The sequence below is a fragment of the Corvus cornix genome, chromosome 20 (assembly GCF_000738735.6).
Source record: "Corvus cornix cornix isolate S_Up_H32 chromosome 20, ASM73873v5, whole genome shotgun sequence".
NCBI classification, from domain to species: Eukaryota; Metazoa; Chordata; class Aves; order Passeriformes; family Corvidae; genus Corvus; species Corvus cornix.
This window is the reverse complement of record NC_046349.1, coordinates 7,867,115-7,889,677: the sequence shown is the minus strand read 5'-3', so window position 1 is coordinate 7,889,677 and position 22,563 is coordinate 7,867,115. Positions and strand designations below refer to the sequence as shown.

General features: G+C 43.2%; 1 protein-coding gene across 5 annotated transcripts in view; it reads right to left on the bottom strand.

Annotated features, from left to right (window-relative positions):
• Positions 1 to 2,731: 2,731 nt before the first annotated feature.
• Positions 2,732 to 22,563, bottom strand: part of RTEL1 (regulator of telomere elongation helicase 1) — a 45,815-nt gene continuing 25,983 nt past the window's right edge. For 2 of the 5 annotated variants that reach the window (XM_039563408.1, XM_020583933.2), the window contains exons 26-36: positions 21,977 to 22,130; positions 20,279 to 20,433; positions 18,186 to 18,281; positions 16,847 to 17,054; positions 15,510 to 15,647; positions 14,709 to 14,825; positions 12,693 to 12,935; positions 11,087 to 11,257; positions 10,047 to 10,232; positions 9,438 to 9,541; positions 2,732 to 4,003 (exon numbers count right to left, since the gene is read on the bottom strand). In XM_039563408.1, coding sequence (XP_039419342.1) covers positions 3,929 to 4,003; positions 9,438 to 9,541; positions 10,047 to 10,232; positions 11,087 to 11,257; positions 12,693 to 12,935; positions 14,709 to 14,825; positions 15,510 to 15,647; positions 16,847 to 17,054; positions 18,186 to 18,281; positions 20,279 to 20,433; positions 21,977 to 22,130 — 1,647 coding nt within the window. In that variant the 3' untranslated portion in view covers positions 2,732 to 3,928. The remainder of the gene's footprint in view (positions 4,004 to 9,437; positions 9,542 to 10,046; positions 10,233 to 11,086; positions 11,258 to 12,692; positions 12,936 to 14,708; positions 14,826 to 15,509; positions 15,648 to 16,846; positions 17,055 to 18,185; positions 18,282 to 20,278; positions 20,434 to 21,976; positions 22,131 to 22,563) is intronic. The other 3 variants (XM_039563410.1, XM_039563411.1, XM_039563412.1) reach the window with 3 other exon arrangements.

Genomic DNA, 22,563 nt, shown 5'->3' with positions numbered 1-22,563 from the left:
TTAATCAGCTAATCTCCCAGCACTGCTCTGACACTGAGGCATAGCCCTCTGAGGACGTTTTTTTGGCTGATACTCACCACTAGACTGGATGCAGTAGAAAGCCCTGCTCTGGGCTCACCCAGCTGGAGAGTTCCAGTAGGATCCCTCTGCCTGCGGCTTGACCACCCGGGAGCCACAGAGCGTTTCCTTCTCCAGAGGCAGAAACACAATTTCAATTTTCCTTCCCTGGCTTTCACATGGAACCCACAAGGTGCATGAAACAATAGCAGGTGATACATCCTGGATGGCACCTGATGGCTGTCCCTGTGTCCCAGCCATGCCCCTGCTGGGATGGAAACAATGTGCCGGGAAACTCTGAGTCCACAGCTCCTCGCTGCACTGCGATGCCTCATCAACAATTATTTTTGTTGTGAATTTGACAACAAAAATGTGTCAGGTGGATGCTCCTAGAGAGCGAAACAACATGTAAATGGGATAGAAAGGGCTTCCTCAGGCAACCTCCAGCTTTTAGGGAGTCTCATGGAACGATGGCCTTTGATTAATCTTTTTCTGTCTGTTCTTTTGTTGGTCCAACAAACCTCCCAGAATGGGTTTATGGGTCAGTGCCTGATCACCAGAAAGCAACAACGTGACTCACTACTGACTCTGAGCAGTGGAGGTAGCATAGAAAAGGAATTCAGCATCATATTCCCATGGCTTTGACTTCTCTTCCCCATACAAGGCATAGTTTCACACTTCAGGGCGTGCAGCAGCACTACGTTCTGAAACCACTCTTGCAAAATAAGGTTCCTTGTTAATATTCAGAGAAAATTCTGTGAAGCAAAGAAATCCCTTGCTTCCCATCAGTAACCACCTTGCCAGCCAAAGACAGGGCTCATCTCTTCCCTGATAAAATATCTTGCTTTGCTGTGTTTGGTCTCTTTTGCGAGTCCTTTCATTTTTTGGGGGGGAAAAAAACAGCAGGAAAGGTTTGTTCAATGACACACCACTAAAACTTCAGACAGGTCCAGGTCTAGTCATAGCACTGCAAGGCAGGAGCAATCAAAAAATTAGAATCTACTTCCTTCATGATCTGTAACCCACACGTCATTTGCTTCTGAAAATCAACAAGGAGTGTCCAGGATGGGTTTTCGTCCCCCAGGCATTAAGTAATTTGCATCGAAGCACCTAAAGCAATACAGATTTTTCTGAACCAGTTTTTTCACTTTCTGTTCTTTATAAGTAGTGAACTATCTCTGTCTTTCCTTCTTGTAAATTCAACAAGTTTCTAGATGATAGACAGTTCTGACTGCTGGAGACCCTCTTCAAGGTCTCATGGAACCACGGAACAGTTTGGGCTGAGAGGGACCTCAAAGCTCATCCACTTCTCCCATCTCCAGCACCCGTTAGCCTCCATCTGTCCTGAGCTGCCAAAAGCAGGGATTGATTCCCAGATCCGCTGCAGTGCAATTCCCACTGCACCAGAAACCAGCACCAAACACAAACCCACCCCAAACCAAATCCTGCACTGGCACGTCTACGGGTGGGACACTGCGGTGTTTCAGAGCAAGAGATGAAGAGAAGGAGTTCCCTGGACAAAGGAATAGAATGTGCTGGATGAAGGGATGGAAAGCACCCTCAGCAAGTTTCCCTCTCAGTACAAGAAAGACAAGGAGCTACTTGGGGAGGGTCCAGCAGAGGCCACAGAGATGATGAAGGGTCTGGAGCATCTCTGATGAGGAGATACTGCAGGAGCTGAGCCTGGTTAGTCTGGAGAAGACTGAGAGGGATCTCATCAATGCACATAAATATCTCCAAGGGGTGCCAGACTCTTTTCATTGGTGCCCAGCTACAGGACAAGGAGCAACAGCCATAAACTAACATGCAAGAAGTTTCACCTCAACATGGGGAAGAGCTTTCCTCTGCCAGAGGGTGGCAGAGCACTGGAACAGCTGCCCAGGGAGGTTGTGGAGTCTCTGTCTCTGGAGACATCCCAAACCCACCCAGATACGTTCCCGTGCCCCCTGCTCCAGGAGACCCCTGCCTTGGCAGGAGAGTTGGACCGGGTGATCTCCCGAGGTCCCTTCCAACCCCAACCATTCTGTGAATCTCTTGAAGGCCCTGAGATATTCTTAGCATTGTTTCTCTGCCCTGTGTCACAACAGAGCATCACCAGGTTAGAACAGACTTCAGACTAAGACAACTCCAGGAAAAAGAACAGCTTTAAAACTACTTTAGCTGAGAGGAAAAAACAGCATCATAATACTTGTCCCAGTCAACTCCTTTTCAAGTGTGTGGGGTGATTTAATCCCACAATACTTTTCAAGTATTTCCTTCAGTCTTGCTGGATCTGGCAGCATTTTTGCAGATCATTTCCATCAGCAAACCTGACAAGAGCCGTGGCGTCACTGCTCCCTCATGGCCATGCTGTGGTTTCCCTCCAGTGGCACGAGCAATCAGCTGCAGCTTTCCTGGAAGAGACCTTCCCAGCAGACCAGGCACCGAACCATCCACCAATAAACAACATTTTACTGCTCACTGCTCCCAGCCTCACTCCAAATATTTTCCTGTTCATTTTTACAACGCACCTATATTTACGTACATTTTTCTGTCATTCCCCCACTTATATGTGAAACATCCAGGACTTTATCTCCATTACTTATTCTTGTTTTGCTGCACTGAATAGGTACATGGCTAGAAGGTAATGTTCATCCACAGATTTAAACATGACAGAATATATGATAGCCCAGAATTACCTCAATTCCTACTTAAGTCTTTGTTATTTTAATTGTTAATGAAGTACAAAAGTTCCCATTTCACTGCCAGCAACTCTGAGATTTGAAGGGACACTGGGTTTGAATTCTACAACCAGGGGAAATCAGAACCTTTGTTAAAATGCAGCTCACTTTTCAATTTTATCAATTAAGAATAAAATTTTATTAACATAAAATCTTCCAAATTCCATCAATATGAAGATCACCTACAGGGTATAACCTTTCCACTTGTTCCTACCAGGGCCAATGTTTTTATATCTGGTTATTTTTTTAAATTGCTTTTTTTTATCAAACCAAATCTAATTTAGAAAAAATGGTTTTATTTTCCAGTATAATTTACAGCAGCTATAGAAGATTTAAAAATGATACAATTTTTTAGGTTAGCCACTTATACCCACTACTCTCAGAGAGTGGAAGTATCAAGGAATTTTTTTAACCCATCTAACTTTACTTATTTTAAAGTTTTAAATCATTTAGTTCCCTTTTCTTCTTGGAAAGCAAATCAGATAACACAGGCACATGGAACTACCAGCACTGAGTGAAGAATAAAGCCTCCTTCGAAACATATTCCAAAAAATCCCACCATGATGGATGACGGAATCAGGCTTTGGGGGGCACAGCAGCTGAGAGGGACCTTCTGCTCACCTTCCACTACTGGAATTTGTCTGTAAACAAATGATCCTTTCAGTAGCTTCTGCTACTGGAGACAGTGGCTGCTGCCAAACCCCAAACAGTGAATGTGAATCACCTCTTCCAGGAACACCGGTGGGGTAGGGATGGGTAGTCTGACCTCTTCAGCCAGCTCAGTTCCATTGCAGTAGCATTCCCGGGGTTTTTCCATGATCTGGTATTACCTGAAGGGCCCATAAATGACAGGTGACTCCAGGATATAAAATTTCATCCTGAGTGGCCACAGGAGAATTCAGAGGATGAAACAGTAAAAAATTAACCTTCTTAGTTCTAACAATGTTCTGCTTTTCCTCCTGCAGTGAGACCTTTCAGACTTGATCGCCTTTGTCAGAAAACAATCCGTGTGGGTGCTCAGCTCGTAATCCAGAGGCAAGGATCACAGGGATTTAAAGGAACCTCCATCCCACTCCTACTCAGCAAGAGCCAGAGCACAGCCACTGCCTTCTGCTGGCACAAAGGGCTTCCTGCCCTTTCTGTGGGTGAGATCATGACCAGAAGAAAACTTGGATTAATCGCTGCCTCTTCACATCACTGCGGCACTTGGGGCACTTCTTTACCACCTGTAGGAATCAATGAACAAAACACATGGAGAATGTATTTATTTTGGAGGAAATGCCAGAAATGGAGGGAGTTTTTATGTGGGCAAATAGTGACAGGATAAGGGGCAATGGTTTTAAAACTGAAACAAGGAAGGGTTAGATTAAATTTTGGGGAGAAATTCTTCACTCAGAGGGTGCTGAAGCACTGGCACAGGGTGCCCAGAGAAGCTGTGGCTGCCCCCCCTGGAAGTGTTCAAGGCCAGGTTGGACAGGGCTTGGAGCAATCTGGGATAGTGGAAGGTGTCCCTGCCCATGGCAGGGGGTGGGACTTTAATGTCCCTTCCAACCCAAACCAGTCCATGACTCTCTGATATCAAATATCTCTATCACATTTTGCCCAATATGAACTACAAGCCACGGCAGCCCCATGTCAGTCCCCGAGATTATATCTGCTGTTTGCAGCCTCACTGTTACCATGCAGTCAATTATTTCTTTGGTAGTAACAAAAAGAAGAGGAAAAAGCCTCCCAGCAAAGTGACACCAGACTTTACAGCACTTGTCCCAGCTATGACACATCTGGAGGCCTGAAACACAGGAACAAGGAAAGGCAGAGCTGCAAGAGCTCTTGTGAAGCACAGCTGCGCTTGTGAGTAAAATCCTGTCAAGTGGCTGACGAGTTCCCTGAATTCCTGCTTCCTCTTGCACAGATGACAAGGAAATGTCTCCTGGCCATACCCGGACATGGGTGACACACGTGGTCATTACCAAGTGTTTTGTAGGGGAACCAAGTACATTTATTTCTTCACAGCATCCCACACCTTTCTTGTTATTAGCAGGAGACATGAAGGCACACGAGGCATCATTTCTCCACTCGGGTTTCAGTTTGCTTCTTCACTAATCTACAATTTTTAAGTCATTTGACTTGCAGATGAATCCCAACTGTTCTTTTCACAGCTTGCAAATAACTGGTAAAACGAAACTGGTTTGTTTATTTCAAAAGGGAGATAGTAAATTGTTCTCAAAAAAAAAAGAAATCTTTGGGAGAAGATTGCCAGCTCAAGAGGCCTAAAAAGATGGTCAGCTACATCAGTCCACTGCACAGCTTCTCTGCAGTGTGGGAGTCCATCATTAGAATCACAGAGTGGTTTGGGTTGGAAGGGACCTTAAAGCTCATCTCATCCCAAACCCCCACCATGGGCAGGGACACCTTCCACTATGCCAGGTTGCTCCAAGCCCCATCCAACCTGGCCTTGGACACTTCCAGAGATGGGGCAACCACAGCTTCTCTGGGCAACTCTGGCCTCCCCACCCTCACAGGGAAGAATTCCTTCCCAATATCCCATCTAACCTCTGGCAGTGGGAAGCCACTGAAAGAAAAGGTGCAGACTGCAAAGTAGGCTCAGGCAGTAGGATTTTGGTTCTGGAGACATTAACTGAAATATCATAAATGGAAGGGGAGAGGAAAAGTCACTTTATCTCCCAACAGACAGTGCTTTGCCAAAGGCAATTTTAACTGTAACATTTAATTGTGAAATCTTCAATTATTTGCCCATATTACAGATAGTCCAAATGAGAATAAATCAGTCTTCCTGAAAAATCTGCGTGAATAAATGATACATTTAAACACTAGGAAGCAGCAACAGAACATCTGGAGAGAAACTACATGCCAAAACAGCATATCCTGGCCCAGTCTCTGTGAGTCTTCCCCAACACCCTGAATCACCCAACATGCTCCAGCACTAATCCCCCTAATCCCCCTCTAGCTGTAGAAAATTCTGTCTGCTCTGCTCCTCCAAAATCTTCTAAAAGCTTCCAGAATTATTCACCACCTCTCCCTGCCACTCTTTGCTCAAATAACAAATTGGACAAGATCACAATTTGCAAACCCTGCGCTGCAAATGACGCTCTGAGTCACTTCCTTGGGGGGCACAATATGCACCAAAGGGCTTTTGAGCTGAAAAAACAGTGAGTAACTTATTAGGAAAGAAACCAGGAGTTTTAAGTGCAGCCCTGTCAGAGGTGACAAAGCCCAATCCCATCTGATGAGAGTTCAGAGCTCGGATACAGTTGCTCATTTCCTGCTGGTAAAGGTACCTCTATCCCAAACACATGGATGGGGCTGACTGTCCAGCCTCCCAGGGCATGAGTGGGAATGTGGACGGATGTGGTAGGAGATGGCTCCTCTGTGATTGGTTTCAGAGAAACCCAGGATAATCTTCCTGTTTGCAATCCTGTGCTTCCCTCTCAGCTGCATGACCAGCACAGCTCTGCCTCATCACTGGAGAAGCATCTCTGCATCAGCCCAAGTCTACAAGGGGGTAGGGGAGGCTTGGACATTAGGGAAAACTTCTCCATGGAAAGGGTAGTAAAGCATTGGAAGAGGCTGCCCAGGGAAGTGATGGAGTCACCATCCCTGGAAGTGTTCAAAAAACGTGGATGTGACACCTCAGAACGTGGTTCAATGGTGAACACAGTAGTGGTGCTGAGCTGATGGTTGGACTTGATGGTCTTTAAGGTCTCTTCCAACATTAATGATTCTATGACTCTGTATTTCACTCCTCATTAACCAAACAACATCTGAATCACATAATGAGCCACTTAACGCTCCTGTACACCAAGAACATTAAGCACTACATAGGTATGTCTGTCATAAGTAAGATTAATCAGGGAAGTGGCAAATGTGGAAATCATTAATAACAAATGACCCACGACTCAATTCCTCAAACATGGTTTTGCATGGGATATCTAAATAGAAGAGAAAGAACACTTCCAGTTGGAAGGGACCTACAGTGATCCCATAGTCCAAGTGCCTGACCACTTCAGGGCTGAAGAGAAGTTATGGCATTATAATATTAAAGGGCTTTGGGGCCTCTCTAGGAAGCCTCTTTCAGTGCTTGATCACCCTCTTGGTATAGAAATGTCTTCTAACATCCAGTTTGAGCCTCACTGATAAAAGCTTTGGACAATTCCCATGAATCCTGACATTAAATCCCAGGGAGAAGAACCCAGCACCTTCCTCTCTGTGTCCCTCCCTCAGGAAGCTGCAGAGATCCATGAGCTCACCCCTCAGCCTCCTTTTTCCGAAGCAGACAAGCCCAGAGTCCTCACCCACCCCTCCCAGGAGGTGCTTCCAGCCCTTCCCCCTCCTCTGGACACTCTCAAGCACCTGAACCTGAAACACAATCTAATCTGGCAGGTCAGACTATTTTAATCTCTGGTCTGAGAAATGTACAATCAGATAAAGGAGTGATTAATAAAAAAATTAGGCTGAGCAAGTTCATTATCTGTGAGCTATGAAGACACATACTAACTTGAGGATTAAGAAGAAATCCAGACTGCAAAATGACCAATTTCAAGACAAAAACCAGAAAAGGGCAGTACAATTGCTCAATATACAACAGTTCTAATTTTATGGACTCTTAAACTGATGAAACAAGTTCCATCTTACTGGCAAAAGGAGAGAGTTTTTCCCCCTTTATAAGGTCAGCATTCATTAGCTGAGATAACATAACCATGCTGTGGGATGCTAAAATGCTTGTCTAACCAAAAAAACTCCCCAGGGACCTCACTCTGTCCTAAATCAACTCAAGTCTCAAGTGACAAAGATTATGAACACATATGTGTAAAATTCTTGTCATGACTTTTGTTGGAGCCCTTTCTGCAGTGGAGGATGCTGCCTGTTAGATGTTCATCCCCTTCACACTTTGGAACAAAAGGAATAATTACATATTCAGCAGTAAATGTGACTGTCCCATCTGCAGCAAACATGAGATGCCTTCTTTGACTTTCTTGTACTTTCTTACGTATGTTCCTTATAATCCCATACTTTTGGATTTTAACATTTTTAAAGAAATATGACAGCAGACTGAGAAGAAGACAATTTAGTTGAACAGCTATTCCGAATTCCCTCTAAGGGATGTGTCTGAGACATCAGTCTGGACATTATGGAATGAATCCAGAGGAGGCTACGGAGTTAATCATAGGGCTGGAGCAGCTGTGCTCTGGAGCCAGGCTGAAAGAGCTGAGCATGTTCAGCCTGGAGGAGAGAAGGCTCTGGGGAGACCTCAGAGCCCCTTCCAGTGCCTAAAGGGACTCTGAGAGAGATGGAGAGGGGCTTTGGACAAGGGCTTGGAGTGACAGAACAAGGGGGAGTAGCCTTAAGATAAAGGAGAGCAGGTTTAGATGGGATATTGGGAAGGAATTCTTCCCTGTGAGAGTGGTGGGGCCCTGGCACAGGGTGCCCAGAGAAGCTGTGGCTGCCCCATCCCTGGAAGTGTTCAAGGCCAGGTTGGACGGGGCTTGGAGCAACCTGGGGTTGTGGAAGGTGTCCCTGCCCATGGCAGGGGGTTTGGGATGAGATGAGCTTTAAGGTCCCTTCCAACCCAAACCACCTTGATCCTATGCTTATTCTGTATTCCTCTCAGACCAAGTCTGTCTTGGCTGTATATTTTATTTGGATGTCAGTACAATGTTTTCTATGCTTAGCTGACAATTCAGTGTCTTCTTCCTGAGAAAAAGACCTTTCTCTGGAACTTGGAATAACTGATTATTTTGTACTTGCTCATAGACTGACAAGTTGAAGAAGCTTCTTTTCCTTCTCTACTGTTTTTGGATATTCCTGAACTCAATTGATCAGTGGCCTTCTCATCACATATGAATGTTTAGAAACCCCTCAGCTCTTGCATTAATCTGGTTTTGAAAGTCTTTTAACACCTGGCTGCTGAATTAAATGTTGGGTAAGATGCTCCCAAACCCAGGCACCCTGGGACCAGCTACATCCTCTTACCTAAAGAATTTCAACCACCAATTTACTCAGCTGGGAAAACCAACAGACAGGATGACACAGGAGATCTTTGAGCAGGAATTCGGAATCACAGATTCACAGAATCATTTTGTTGGGAAAGACCCTAAATGTCACAGAGTCCAAAGGTTGACCCAGTACTGCCAAGTCCACCTCTCAACCACGTCCTTAAATGCCACATCTACACATCTTAAATCCCTCCAGGAATGGTGACTCAACCATTTCCCTGGGCAGCCTGTTCCTTATTTGCCTCATTCTCATGACAGAGCTTTACAGTAGGATTTTGAGGGGGAAAATTTATGAAACTAAGCAAGAAAAAAATTTAAAATAAAGATTACAATATTAAAAAAACAACACAGTTTTTCAAGTTGACTCCATGGCTTGCTGCCTTTGTAATTTTAGACCAGAAAACACATGGAGGCAGCTCAGAAAGATGCAAAGGTGTAAAAACCCCAGATTAGGATAGAGATCTGCCTCCAACCACATTGCAAACCATGGGAAATAATGGAACAAGTGGTAAATCTTCCATCAGCATTTGGGTGTTCTTTCTGGAAACAGAAGAATTCTGATTCCAGGCTTGTTCACATCATTCTCCTGAAAAGCACAGAACTCCCCGGCAGTTTTGGAAAAAACCAAACCAATGAACAGGAGAACCTTTAAGAACTGCTCCCAGCATGTTTTGCAGCAAGTGAAGTCGCATAATGGGCACTTAAAAGGCACATCATCCTCAGATTTGCAGTTAGAGCAGTGGAATCTTCCTAAAACAGAGGGGAAGGTGGGGACAGGGGAAGAGAGAAAGAGAGGGAGGAAATTACTAAATTCCTGTAATCACCTGCGAAATCCTCATGTATCCACACTTCCAGTGCAGCCCAGAAAACAATGACCATGAGTGTAATGAACTACCTCAACAGTGCCCTGCCACATCATTTCTTTCAAGTGACCTCACAGTCTCTTGGTGCTTCAGATCCCAGTAGGAACTCGGGTTACATCCTTCCTTTACAAGGAAGTTGTCAAGAAAAAAATCCCTAAGTTCTCAGGAAACTATTACAGCATTGTGACGAAGACAATGAAGCACTTTGAGAGCACATGCAAGGCACCGAAAGTACAGATTCAACTCAGCAAACCACACTAAGGACACTGCACCTGAGCAAATACAGGCATGGACCTGTGGTTTCATACACCATCAGTCTTGGTCTCATTTCTGTAACTTATCTTTATTCCCCAGTATTAGAAAATTACATCCCAAACCTCCCATGTACCTACCACACTCTGGTTCCATCTCTAGGGGAAAGATGGGCACAACTCCACAGTCTGTGGGTGCTCTCATGTTACTGATTTCTTTGGACACTTCAGTCTTTGGCAACTCAAGTTCACTTTTCTGGCTAAAGCAGAAGGAGGAAATCTTACTCTGAATTTTCTCTGGTGCCCCACCCTTAGAAGGGGCTGCATCTGGAGAGAAAAAGAGAAAACCAGTGTATAAACCTGCATCATGCAGAACACAACACACAGACTCTGCAAGAGACAGCCAGCAGTAAATTCACTCTGTTGTCATTGCGTAAGAAGAAAAACAAATTTGAAGAACTACTTTTTATGTCACACTGCTTGGCAATAGAGGTTTCTGATAGATACTAAAAATTTCAATATTACTGAAAGAGGCCCTTTATATTGAAATAGTTCTATTGAAATTCTTCCTACAGAGTGGACCCTGATCCATGTCCACTCCCACCCCACTTAGCTGGAAAAATTCTGCCTTCCCCCTTAACACACTTCGCAGCTTAAACATGGCAGAAGGATAACTATTTCTTCCTTGTTTCCTTCCACTTCCCTATCTCATGTTACCTTTTATCTTACTCCTGTTTGAGTTGGGTTTTTTTTAACCCAATTTAGAGATAACCAATGGCTTTGATTCTCCTTGACAGGTCTCAGGTCCAGGGAGGCCCTAGCCCAGGAGAGGGATTTTCCACAGGGGTGGGGAGTGATAGGACAAGGGCAAATGGCCTTAAACTAAAAGGAGAGCATGTTTAAATTAGAGATTAGGGGGAAATTCTTCCCTGTGAGGGTGGGGAGGCCCTGGCACAGATTGCCCAGAGAAGCTGTGGCTGCCAAGTGTTCAAGGCCAGGTTGGACAGGGCTTGGAGCAACCTGGTCTAAGGAAGGTGCCCCTGCCCATGGCAGGGGGTGGAACAAGGTGAGCTTTAATGTCCCTTCCAACTCAAGCCAGTCTATGATTCTAAGGCTGTTGTGCACTACTCATCATAATTATAAATAAGATTCTAAACTTCAGACAGCTGTTCATTCCCCACCTCGTACATGGCTGATCCCTTTTGTGCAGCTCTTCAAGCTCTGGGGTTTCCCTTCACTTTGCTCCAACTGTTGCGGTTGCTTCTCTCCATCGCCACAGACCATTCCAGTCAAATCCTTACACAGCTCTCTGAACTGCTCTTTGTGGTGAGGACGCACAAACATGTAAAACCCTGGCCGAAAGAAAATACAGTCAAATGCATAGGAAAATCACTGCCTGACCATGGAAGAGTCCTTGCTTTGGAGGCAAGAAATTCTTTGGAAGCTGAATAATATCAGCCAGATTCCTCAGAGTATCCTTGGCTTAGTGGAACACTTGACGTTTTCGTGATTTTTATAATTACAGGGTTTTCCTTGCCAGAAGGCAGATGAGTATTTAGTATTGAAAATAACCTCAATTTATCTTGAAATTCTTCCACTCTCTACAGCTCAGAATAAAAAACCTGCCCCAGCCCTTCACCTGACAAGTGATCTAAGCAGATCAGCTATACACACAATATCCAGAAAGACTCTCAGGAAGTTTCTTGTTACTGTTTGGTTGACAAGGATTCACAACACACATACAGAAATTCTAAAAAACTCCAATTATGACTTACTGCCAAGCACAGACAATTCTACCACGAAGTTGTCTGAGGTCAAAACATTTGCTCAGTAGAGACAGTGACTGAAAGAATGCTCAGGGGGAGGTTATGACTCAGTGCCACACAGCTCATTTCCCTCCCACTCTCCACTTTGCCAAGACTAACCTAACTAGTCAATGCACCAGAAAAAGGGTATTCTCCCACAATTTGCAGACTATGGTATCTGTTCAAGGTCAGTGGAATATTTGTTGTTATATGCTAAAGATAACAAACAAAATTCCATCGGCATTCCCCAGGATACACCAAATGCATCATTTCCGGCAGCAAAGTCACCCCAGAGACAGGGAGAAGGTGGAACTGAGGTGTCATGTCACACAAGTTGTCACCATTGACGCAATCAGGACCAGCATATAATGCCTCCTCTTCTTCTTGTTTTAAACAATTAAGGCCAATTTCAAATTTTTAAAACCTGTAGCTCCCTAAATCCTTCCATCACTAAACCCATAAAAGGAAAATAAAACAAAACAAAGCACTTCTGAGAAAATAAATTACGACATAGTTCCATAACTATTTCCAGGTGAAGCTCTGTAGAAGAATAGTGAATCAAAAGTCTGATTGTTTATCCTGAGACCTGGAAGTGATCTAAGAACTTATCACCAGTATAGCAATCACTGGTCATGGGAATAAAATTGAGTCAGTTCAATAGTCAGCATTGTCCTTTCTAAAGAGCAATTGTAGTAGTTGAGGAGAAAAAACAGTCATGGAAGCATGATTGAAGTTAGCCAGGATGAAGATAAGGACTGGAATTACTGAGATCTTGTGTAATGTTTTTAATGGACAATTTCTAACAGAGATAACACTTTATAACCTTGACATTTTTTGCTCTCTGAATGGCATTCAGTGAACACATTGTTCCTGCTGCTCCATTGATCTGGGTTGCTAAACCAGGTGAGACCTCACATGAGATCACAGCACCCACACTTTCCTTTCAAATAAATAAAAGTGATTTAAAAAAAAAATCCCTTACTCTGTAGGAGATGGAAGTCCTGCGGCCTCTCCGTGGTGAGGGCTGCTATCACCGACACCATGGCATCGTAATTATCCGTCTTCTTGTAAGCCAGCAGAGCCTCGTAGAACTGGCTGTAGGTGCTTTTGTCCAAAGCCCTCTGCACATCATTGAGATAGGCAGTCCTGAGGGCCTGGTGATGCTCTCTCCTGGAGCCTGGAGCCTTTTCAGCCTCTTTCCTTGGAGCTGCACTGGCATTCTGCCCTGAGAGACAAAATGCATGAGCAGGGCTTGATGAGGAACAGAGACAAACAGGTCACCCCATCGTATCCACTTCTCATCTCATCTGAAGGGAATTCCTGAACTACTTCGAAGTGGTAAAGCCAACCCCACCTACCCATGCACCTCCCTCTGGCATGGCCAGACCTGCTCCTGGAAATGGCAACAGAGCAAAATAATTCTGAAGATCACTTATAGCATCTTCTGGAGTTTCTTGATCATTTAAAATGGAGAAATGTGTCAGAAGGTCACTAGGGATTGAGCAAAAGGGGCATGGAGGTCAGCAATAAATCAGGTTTTGTGCTCCACTGAAGGAGTAGAAGCATCTTAAACAGATGGGTTAACCAACTCTGCTGGCCTGAAATGGGCAATTTCAAGGTACAGATTCCTCACCCCTTAACAATAAGAGCAGACAAAGGGGGGGGGGTTGTTTCCCAACAGGAAAACAATGTCTAGATATACTATCTAACCTGAAATAACACTCAAAAGAGCACAAGAGCAATGTAGGAGGTCAGCAAAAGGTAGAAGCTTGGAACATCCTGCTAAATGCCAAGTGAACTTCATTTACAATGTAACTCTCTGATTGCTGTTATGTTTGAGGAAAAAAAGGTCTGATTTGCATATTACAGGCATGCAAATATGGATGAAGGATATGATAAGAAACTGATTTATATTAACCTGCCATATCTTTTGGTATCTGGACCTTTAAAAGTTCTTTATTGGATGATAAAGAGAATTAAGTTTCAAAACATAGGCTTCATTCAATTTGCTGGAGGAGGAAAAACTTGGGTGTGAATTTTATAATCAATATCTTTTATTTCATATCCTAGAGCTTTCTCATATTTCCACAGAAGCATTCTCTTCCTAATGAGTGAGCCACAGAAATAACATATCCATTTATTCCTATTCTTTGCTCAATTACTTTTAGTAGAAACAAGTTTCTGTGAAACCATTCCAATGGTTCTGGGACAAGATAATTGCTAAAGATTCTGCTTTATTCAAATATTCTTAAAATACAAAAGAAAATGGAAAAACAAATCAAAAGAAACAATATGGCTTCACACTTGAAAAGCATTTAAAGTCTTCCAGGAAACTGGCTTGTTTTTTTAAGGAGAGGATTAGCCTTTGAGTATTCTTTGTCCTCTAAAGAAAGACTTCTAAGCTGTCCAACGATCCTACTCATTTCCTTGCGAGAAACACAAAAATTCCCAGCTGTTCTCTGGAAAACTTATAATTAAATAATAAATAAGCCCATGAGTTTGAAGATAAATACTGGAGAGAGTGAGATTAGAGGGATGCACACAGAGATTACGTTTATACTCTCTGTTTCTGTAGAAAAAGCAGGCTGTCCACAGAGGGAGTGTACATATTACACCAAGAACAAAATGAAACAGCTTCTTCATACGTGAATTCACATTGATGTAATCTAAACTCACATTCCTTAACTGGCTCCCTTTCATGGACCCTGGGCAAACAGGAAGCCCAGCAGACCTGTGCTCAACTCCCACTTTTCCCAGCTCAGTCTCTAGTATAAATGTCTGGCTTCAGTTGCTTTCTTTCACATACACCTTGATTTATTGACTTTTGTGTTCTGTTTTGCACAATCCTTGCTGAAAATTCAGAATTACCACCACTCCCACCCACAGAGAGTGAGCCACTGTGCTAGGTGAGCACAAAGAACATTGGTTTGCCCCAGGAGAACTTACAGTGATGAAATAAACCAGAATAGACTGGGGCTTTATTAAACATGGAGGGTACCTGCACTATTCAGTCCTGTTGCCAAGTGGGATCCTCCTTGGTTCAGGTGGAGCCCAGGGTTCAGCTGAGCACATGAGGCCTTGGAGAATGTGCTTTTCTGATGGCTCTGTTTTTCTTCTGTTAAATCAAACCAGTCCATTAACAGTGAATTTAGGGAAGAATGAACACGGAATGGTGCATTTCAAAGTATGACATCCTGTGCTGAAAGCACCTGAGCAATCCAGAGAAGCTGTGGCTGCTCCATCCCTGGAAGTGCCCAAGGCCAGGTTGGAGGGGGCTTGGAGTAACCTGGGATAGTGGAAGGTGTCCCTGCCCATGGCAGGGGGCTGGACTGGGATGAGTTTTAAGGTCCCTTTCAACCCAAACCAGTCTGGGATTCCACACAGATTTATTTCTCTGATGATGAGCTAACACCCCACTTTTTTAGAACTTTACTGCTCCAGATTTCACAAGCTCTGTGAGGACACAAATCACCCTCTATTCACAATTCTGGTGGCACTAAGTGGGCAGCAAAGACGACACACACGCAGAGTTGTTGAATTCCCCAGACTAAATGATTTAAACATCAGTAAAATCCCCTTTTGAAACAAAATAACATCATTATTAACCCTGCAGTAACCAGTGCTCAGGCATCTGCACAGCTCAAGGGAAGGCAAAAGGATCATGAAGAGCAGAGACTTAGCTCAGTATTGATTAAATGGAATTTCCTTGCATTTCTACATGTCAGACACATCCTGCTCTATGACTGGGTGAAAAAGGACATTTCTCCTTCAAATGATACAACTGAACCAAGCTCCTCACCCGTTCTCTTGGCCAGGATCTCCCTCTCCTCCCGTGGGAGGCTGTGCTCAGGTTTGTAGCCACAGCCCACTCCAGTCAGATTGCAGCATGCTTCATCAAACTGCTTTTTATGCTGGGGTCGTACAAACTGGTAAAAATCTTGCATCAGAGAGAAGGAAAAGGGGGGAAAAAAGGAAAGAAAGAAAAAAAATCAATCCACAACAGGCAGTAAATGCTACCAAAACCTGCAACAGCAGAACTTGAAGGTTCGATAAAAAGGTGCAACTAAATAAATTAAAATCTAGGTCTTTTTACCTAATATTTATACAATAAGCACACTTACAAATTACACAAAGATCAGCCATCATGCAAACACTGAGCATTAATATCACCAGTAAGTAAAAACTGTCATTTTTTCCACTGTAAATACAAAGCAACTCACCTCTCAGTGAAGCTGGCCTTGAGGTGCCTCATAAATCATGAGATCCAAGTAACTGCTAGGCTGATACTTTAAATAACCGATTAACTGTTAACTTTACACCTCATGTTACTTACTTACCACAAAATGCTGGCCAAGCCTAAACATCAAATCAACTTTAGGTTTCAGGTGCCTGACAGTTTTCAAAACTAGACTTAGACCTTGATTTGATGATCAAATATTTTCTTATTTATGTAGATCGTTGAAAATTGGGAAACAAACTGAGCTTCCCATTCTTTAACCTTAGAATTTACCTGAAGCAATTTACAAGATGCATAACTTGGCTTTTATTATTTCAGTCGATGAAAGAGTCACAGAGAAATCTGTCCATTTGTTCACAAGTTGTGAGAGAAATGAAAAGTCACACAGAAAATACTGTTAAACTAGAAAAAAATCTTGGTGGGAATTCAGTTCCTGTCAGTACCACTGTTAAAAGCCACTGAGAAACCAGCTAATGCAGTAACTATCCATGTTTGCCCAGACCCTTTGTTTTATACTCACAATTATTTAAACAGAAAATTTCTCTGTATATTCTGTCTATTTACTGCTTTAGCACAGAACCCTTACCAAGGCATCTCTCCTACTCACACACCACGCTCTTGGTCTCCTAAACTACCAGGAATAAGTCACTGTACTTTTAGACTAAGTTTAACATAACACAAACTTCCATGGAATATGATTTTCTTCAAATCAAGATGTGAGCTAACACATGATAATTAGACTGAGGAGAGTCTTCTGTTATCTGGGGATATAAAGTGATGAACCATTTTAATCGAGCTGCACTTCACATCTAAAACGCTTCTGAAGTATCCAAGTCTGTTTAAAAGACAAAAGCCACGTACACAAATATACCAGGGATACACAGATACTCTGAGTGTACCTCGCAGCAAAACGTGCTTTTTTTCATCCTCTATGAAGAGGGAGCTCATTTGGGATAGCATGGCATGGAAGTCATCTGTCTTCTTGTACTGCTGCAGAGCCTTGGAGAAGAGCTCGTAGTTCTGCTGGCTCAGGGTGTCCTTCACCGTGGCGATGTAAAACGTGGCCCGTGCCTTCTTCGGCTCCGCAGGCTCCGCTCTCCGGTCCTGCTGCAAGGCAGGAAAGGCTCCTCAGTAAAAAGCAACACTTGAGGAGTGACTTTCACGTGATTTCAGGTGGGAGCAATATGTTTACAATACCAGCAGCACATAGGATAATGAAAGGAATTACAGAATCACTGAGGTTGGAAAAGACCTCTAACATCATCAAGTCCAATAGCCCAGCCAGCAGCACCACTGTGCTCACCACTAAAGCATGAATACTTTCACCTAACAGGTTGCAATTATGGCAGGCACCCCCATAATTCATGTATTATTCACCGTCCCCACTGACAAAACAGGCAGCTTCAGGGAAAAATTCCTAGAGAAGGAAGCCAAGTACCATTGCACAATTCTACTCTTAGGAGAAGGGATAACAAAAAGACATTTACTCCAAAGCTGGAGGCTGAGCTGACTCATCATGACATCAGATAGCAACAAACTGCAAACACAACAATCTGCATGAACCTGTTCTCTTCTCTCTGGTATTGTATCTCAGCTTCAGGATAAGTTTCGTTTGCCACATGCTTAGCTGACTGACACAGGGAACATCCGGTTAGGACAGCACCTTGGACAACTACTGGCACACACCTCACCCAGGGAATTCTCCTGAATTTATTGTGATTCTTAAGCAAATAGCTGCATAATGAGTTAACTGGGTTTGGAGACAGGGCAAAACCATAATGCACAGCTGCAGAGCTAACACACAACCATGACCCACCTCAGGAGGGGTAGGATGTGATCCCTTACCCAAAACCAGTCAGTTAAACCATCTGAGGCTCTACCACAGCAGCTGGACCTGCTGATCATTGCAGGCCCCTCCCAACTGAACTATTCCATTCTAATCAAAAAGAAGGAAACCACCCAACCACACCTGATCAAGTTGCTCACAAAGCAATCAGTGTCAGAAAATTCTTTTCACCTACCAGCCCTATGTGGACCTGTGCTTGATTTGGTCTGGGACATCTGGATTTGGGAAAGAGCATGACAAATAGATTTCAGATGTGCACTGATGAATATTTACAATTTGGAGAAAAAACATACTTGTTCTGTCATCAGTCATCTGTCTGCCTGGAAATTTCCAGTTCAAATTAAACCAATCTACAGATCAAAGGGATAGCACAGACACAGGGAAACACATACTGTATTGCTGACTAGCTTTATTTTCTTCCTTCCTCCTTTCTGCTCATCCGTTAATCTCTTCTCATACTGAAGGGAAAGTGTGGACAGACGATGCGCCTGTGAAGATAAAAAGAAAGTAAGGTAAAAAAAATGCTTTTCAAAGTTACTGTCCATTTAATTTAGGTATTTCCAGCAGTAAAACTTGGTAATCCAGTTTGTGACACCATTCAAGACAGTGAAACAAGTCCAACCTGAATTATTGTCACAGAGCCTGCACACATACCTGTTTCTAGAGGGTAGAAATTTCTGAAATCTCTCTCAGAGAGACCAAACCAGAAGAAATTAAAGATAAAGTTGGTCTTGAGGGTACAAATGCCTGCCTAAGCAAAGCTGGACTCACAGCAGACTGTTCCAGGGCAGCCTGAGAGTGTACACACACCTGTGTGTAACTGGTGGCTCATACTCTCCTTCACTTTCCTGCCTGAAACTCCTTGTACATAAGGGAATGAAGAATTGGAACATAATCAGCAAGTCAAATATCTATGATACATGCAGGAAGTCAGAAAAATTATCAAAACCATGTTCTTAGTCCTGTGCTATGTAAAGGCACCACCTTGAAAAGCATTATTCAGCAGAAATAAGGCTTCCTAGACAAGTTTACGAGAGGTGTAACTCACGAGGAAATCTGATTATGGGGAACTATTAAGTCATTTAAATGGATTGAAAAATTCTTGTACTGTGAAGTTTTGAGGTGACAAAGCAAATTCTTTCCGAACAAGAGCAGCTAAACTTCCATGATTTACAGAACAAGGGTACAGTGTAACTTTGATAAAAGGAAAAATGGTAACACAGACACTATGCTGGATGGTGATAACAGGAAATGACACCAACCCCATCCTCAGTCCAAATCCAGTGCTCAGTGCTGGACCCAGAATGAAACCTGGCTGCCTGAGAGCCACTGCCTGTCTCAGGACTACACCCACCAGACTGCTGGGACCAGGCCACCAAATTTGGAGCAGCACAGGGTGACCCCAGAGCTCCCCACAAACTTCAGACAAGCAGTGCCAAATATGCAAATAGGAATTGGACCTGAGCGACTGCCAAGCCATTGGGTCCATCAGCTTATCTGACTCCAGGAAATGCTGAGCTCTGCCAAAAGCACTGCAGCTGTGTTAGGAACATACTGTAGCTGAGCTACTAAGTCCCTGGAATTGTGCCAAGCTTTCAAAAGAAAAGGCTTCGGTGTCTGTCATGGCAGCCCAATGGGTGATCGAGCCCATTTCTCACTTGGCTGCACACAAGTTCAATATTTGCTGCCCTTTGTACATGTCTCCATTCATGTCCTTGGGCCTACTTAGATATTCCCCAGATACTCCTACACCTCCGCATTTTACCTCAGGCACTCTTCCCCTAAGGGAAGTACTTAAGAATGCTGCAATAGGCATTCCTTAAGTCCATGCACAAGTCTGCAAGCCAGCAGTAAAATACTTCAGCCAGGTAAGGGAGCCACCCCTCCAACAACTGCAAACAGAGGTTTTGGGAAAGCAAGAACACAGCCCAATCACGGATGTATTAAAAATACCAATCCAAGAGGAAAGAAAATGGACATCACAGAAGCAGCTTTGTTGATCTTAATGTGATAGTGGAATTTTGATTCTGATAAAATATTCCACAAGTCAGCAACACTCCTTCTCTGGGGCAGATCAAAAATTTTCATCCAGAAGTGCAATTTCTAATCCATAAACTCTCCCCCACCCTTTTTTGAATTCAATATCTGGTCTCATACCACGTGGTGACAGAGACTCCACCCAGAACAAATTGTGTTTTACCAAGCTCTTCTCTGAGAGCTCCTTGCTCTCAGAAAGCATGGTTAACTTCCAAGACTCCTCCTGGTCAGCAGCCTTGGAGCACAGAACAAGTACATACCTGCTGATCATCTACTTGAACGTGGCAAGGAAACCCTTTGATCAATTTACTTATGAGAACTTGCAGTTACAGGTGCTGGTTACAGTGAGCTTTTCTCGAAAGAGGGTTGAGCTGCTTCTCCTGATGCCAGAATCATTTTGCTTTAGAGCCTGCAATTTTTACTTACAAGGAAGTTATTTTGCCATTACCTTTTCCTCTCCTGGCAAATCAGTTTCCTCCTCTGCATCTTCACTGCTCTTCTCACTGCGCTCCAAGGCATCCAAGAGCCCAACACATTTTCTTCGGGGTGAGACAAACTCTTGCTCATATTCCACACACAGGCTGGGTGCTCCATCTCCATTTACTGCCACCATAGCAGAACACAGATGACAAATTAACATTCCACATTCTCTCCTGCATTTTCTTTGATTTGGTAATAGCTCCAAGTCTTACAAAGCAATCCACAAATATGTGCTGGTGAATGAAATAATCTTCCACCTCTTGCAAAAGTGCATTACATAATTTCATAAGAAGACTGCTTTTACAAATCTCTTCTAAAATTGCTCAAGCACTTGTTACCACAACCTGGCAGATTGCTCTCAAACTTTTCCTTAAGTGATTGTCACATTTAACCTCAAAATGGCTTAGGATCAATGGGAAAAAGTCTTACCACAGCAGCTGTCTCTGTTCAATTATTTTAGATTTATGGATTTTCCCAAAACTGAGTTCCAGAGTTTTGGAGAGATTTTGGTACAAAACACAATTTATTATTTTTAAACAGAGCAAGTTTTATAAAAGCCTACAATTCTCACAGTATCAATACCCATAAGACACAGTCACCAAGGTCCCAAATTACATATTCTCACTAGTCAAGATCCAGGTTTTAAATACAAGAATTTTGAGTTGTAAGTAAGGTTAACTTAGTATCTGCTTGATATTTCTGTAAGGCATTACCTTCAAAATGTACTTCCACTGCTTTGTGAAATTACTTTAACAGTCAGTTACTAAGAAAAGTCACTATTTTCAGAAGAATGGGAGTGTATTATGACCACTGTGACTACAGGTGAGTTTGATGTTGCAGCTAATGCAATGCAACTGCAAATCTCTATTAAACAGGAAATGCAGCTTCTTCCCTTCACCTCCAGTCACACATTCCAGCCCATCCTTTGAGATGGAGCTACCAGTCAAGGGGATGGAAGGTCAACTGGTTCAGCAAAGCTCAGCTGCTCACTCTGCAGCTGCACAAAAGATGGACTCAAATCAAAGGAAGGAGTAAAAAGTGCACAGTTGGAAACTGAGAGGGAGAAAAACGTGGTGGCCAAAGTAATCCTTTCAGTGACAATCAGCAAGCACACTGGCTTAAATGTAATGTGAACTCACACTCACTCATAACTGCTTAGGAACCACAGCTTTAACCAAACTTCACTGTTCTGCTCCAAACCAGTAAACGGTCTAGAGTGTTGAAATAATATCTGACATGAGAAATGCTTTATTCTTTGGCATTAGCTATCCACAAATTTTTAAATATTGTTTTGTTCCCATGTCCTTTTTGTTTTCTTAGACAGATTACTGAGTAAGAGTCATTTATACAACAGGATGGAAGAAGGACATATTGTGCTAGGCAGAAAGACACTTCCAGTTCTTATTTTCAAAACTATCTGTGACACTCCACCAAAAACTCTTCCTGTTCTGTGGGACACTTTTTCCCCGTCTGCCACTTTTCTCTGTAACTGCAACTGTTTTCCCCCATTTTCTCATGCTTAACTATGTCCCTTCTGACCAGACTTTTACATCAGTCTTTGAGCTCTTCTTGCTTTCTCTCCCATTTCAGTTTCTAGCCTCCTGATTCTCCTTTTCGTGGTTCAGCTTAAAACAAAAAAAATGTATCTGTGAGGACCCAAACATACCTTTCCTTTTCCTCTTCAAACTGGGAACATGATCATCCAGGTTTTTAGCTTTTTTCAGGGAGAGGATCTGCTCAGATGAAGTAGATGGTGCTGCACTGCTTTCACTTAAGGAACCAGTATGTCCAGGAGGGCACTGAGACAGGGGTGGGGGCATCTGCAAGCAGTTTATAAAGCATTACAATAGGCAAAGGCCACTTTTGCACTCCATCTGTGACCAAAAATCTCAGCAACAATCCAAAGACATCTCTTTTTTGCCCAAATAACCTTTGGTAGAAAGATTGTTACACACTCTGGGTTTATGTGATTTTGAAGAAAGGATAAACAGCTCAGGAGTGACATAGCTGAAGTGCAGTAAGCAGGCTCAACTCTAAGTGACCTGGTAACCAGAAAAAGGATCATGACCTGCTGAGGAACAATCACTTCCTAATGCTATCTCTGCAACAACAGCTCCTTCTGACAAAGCACATCGGGTTGTGGTTTTGATTTACCATGGAACTCTCACTCATGATCAGAAAAGATCATCAAGTCCTGCAGCATCATCCATCTGTAACTAATTAGTCTGAACAACTTGTATTTGGCTACGGCAT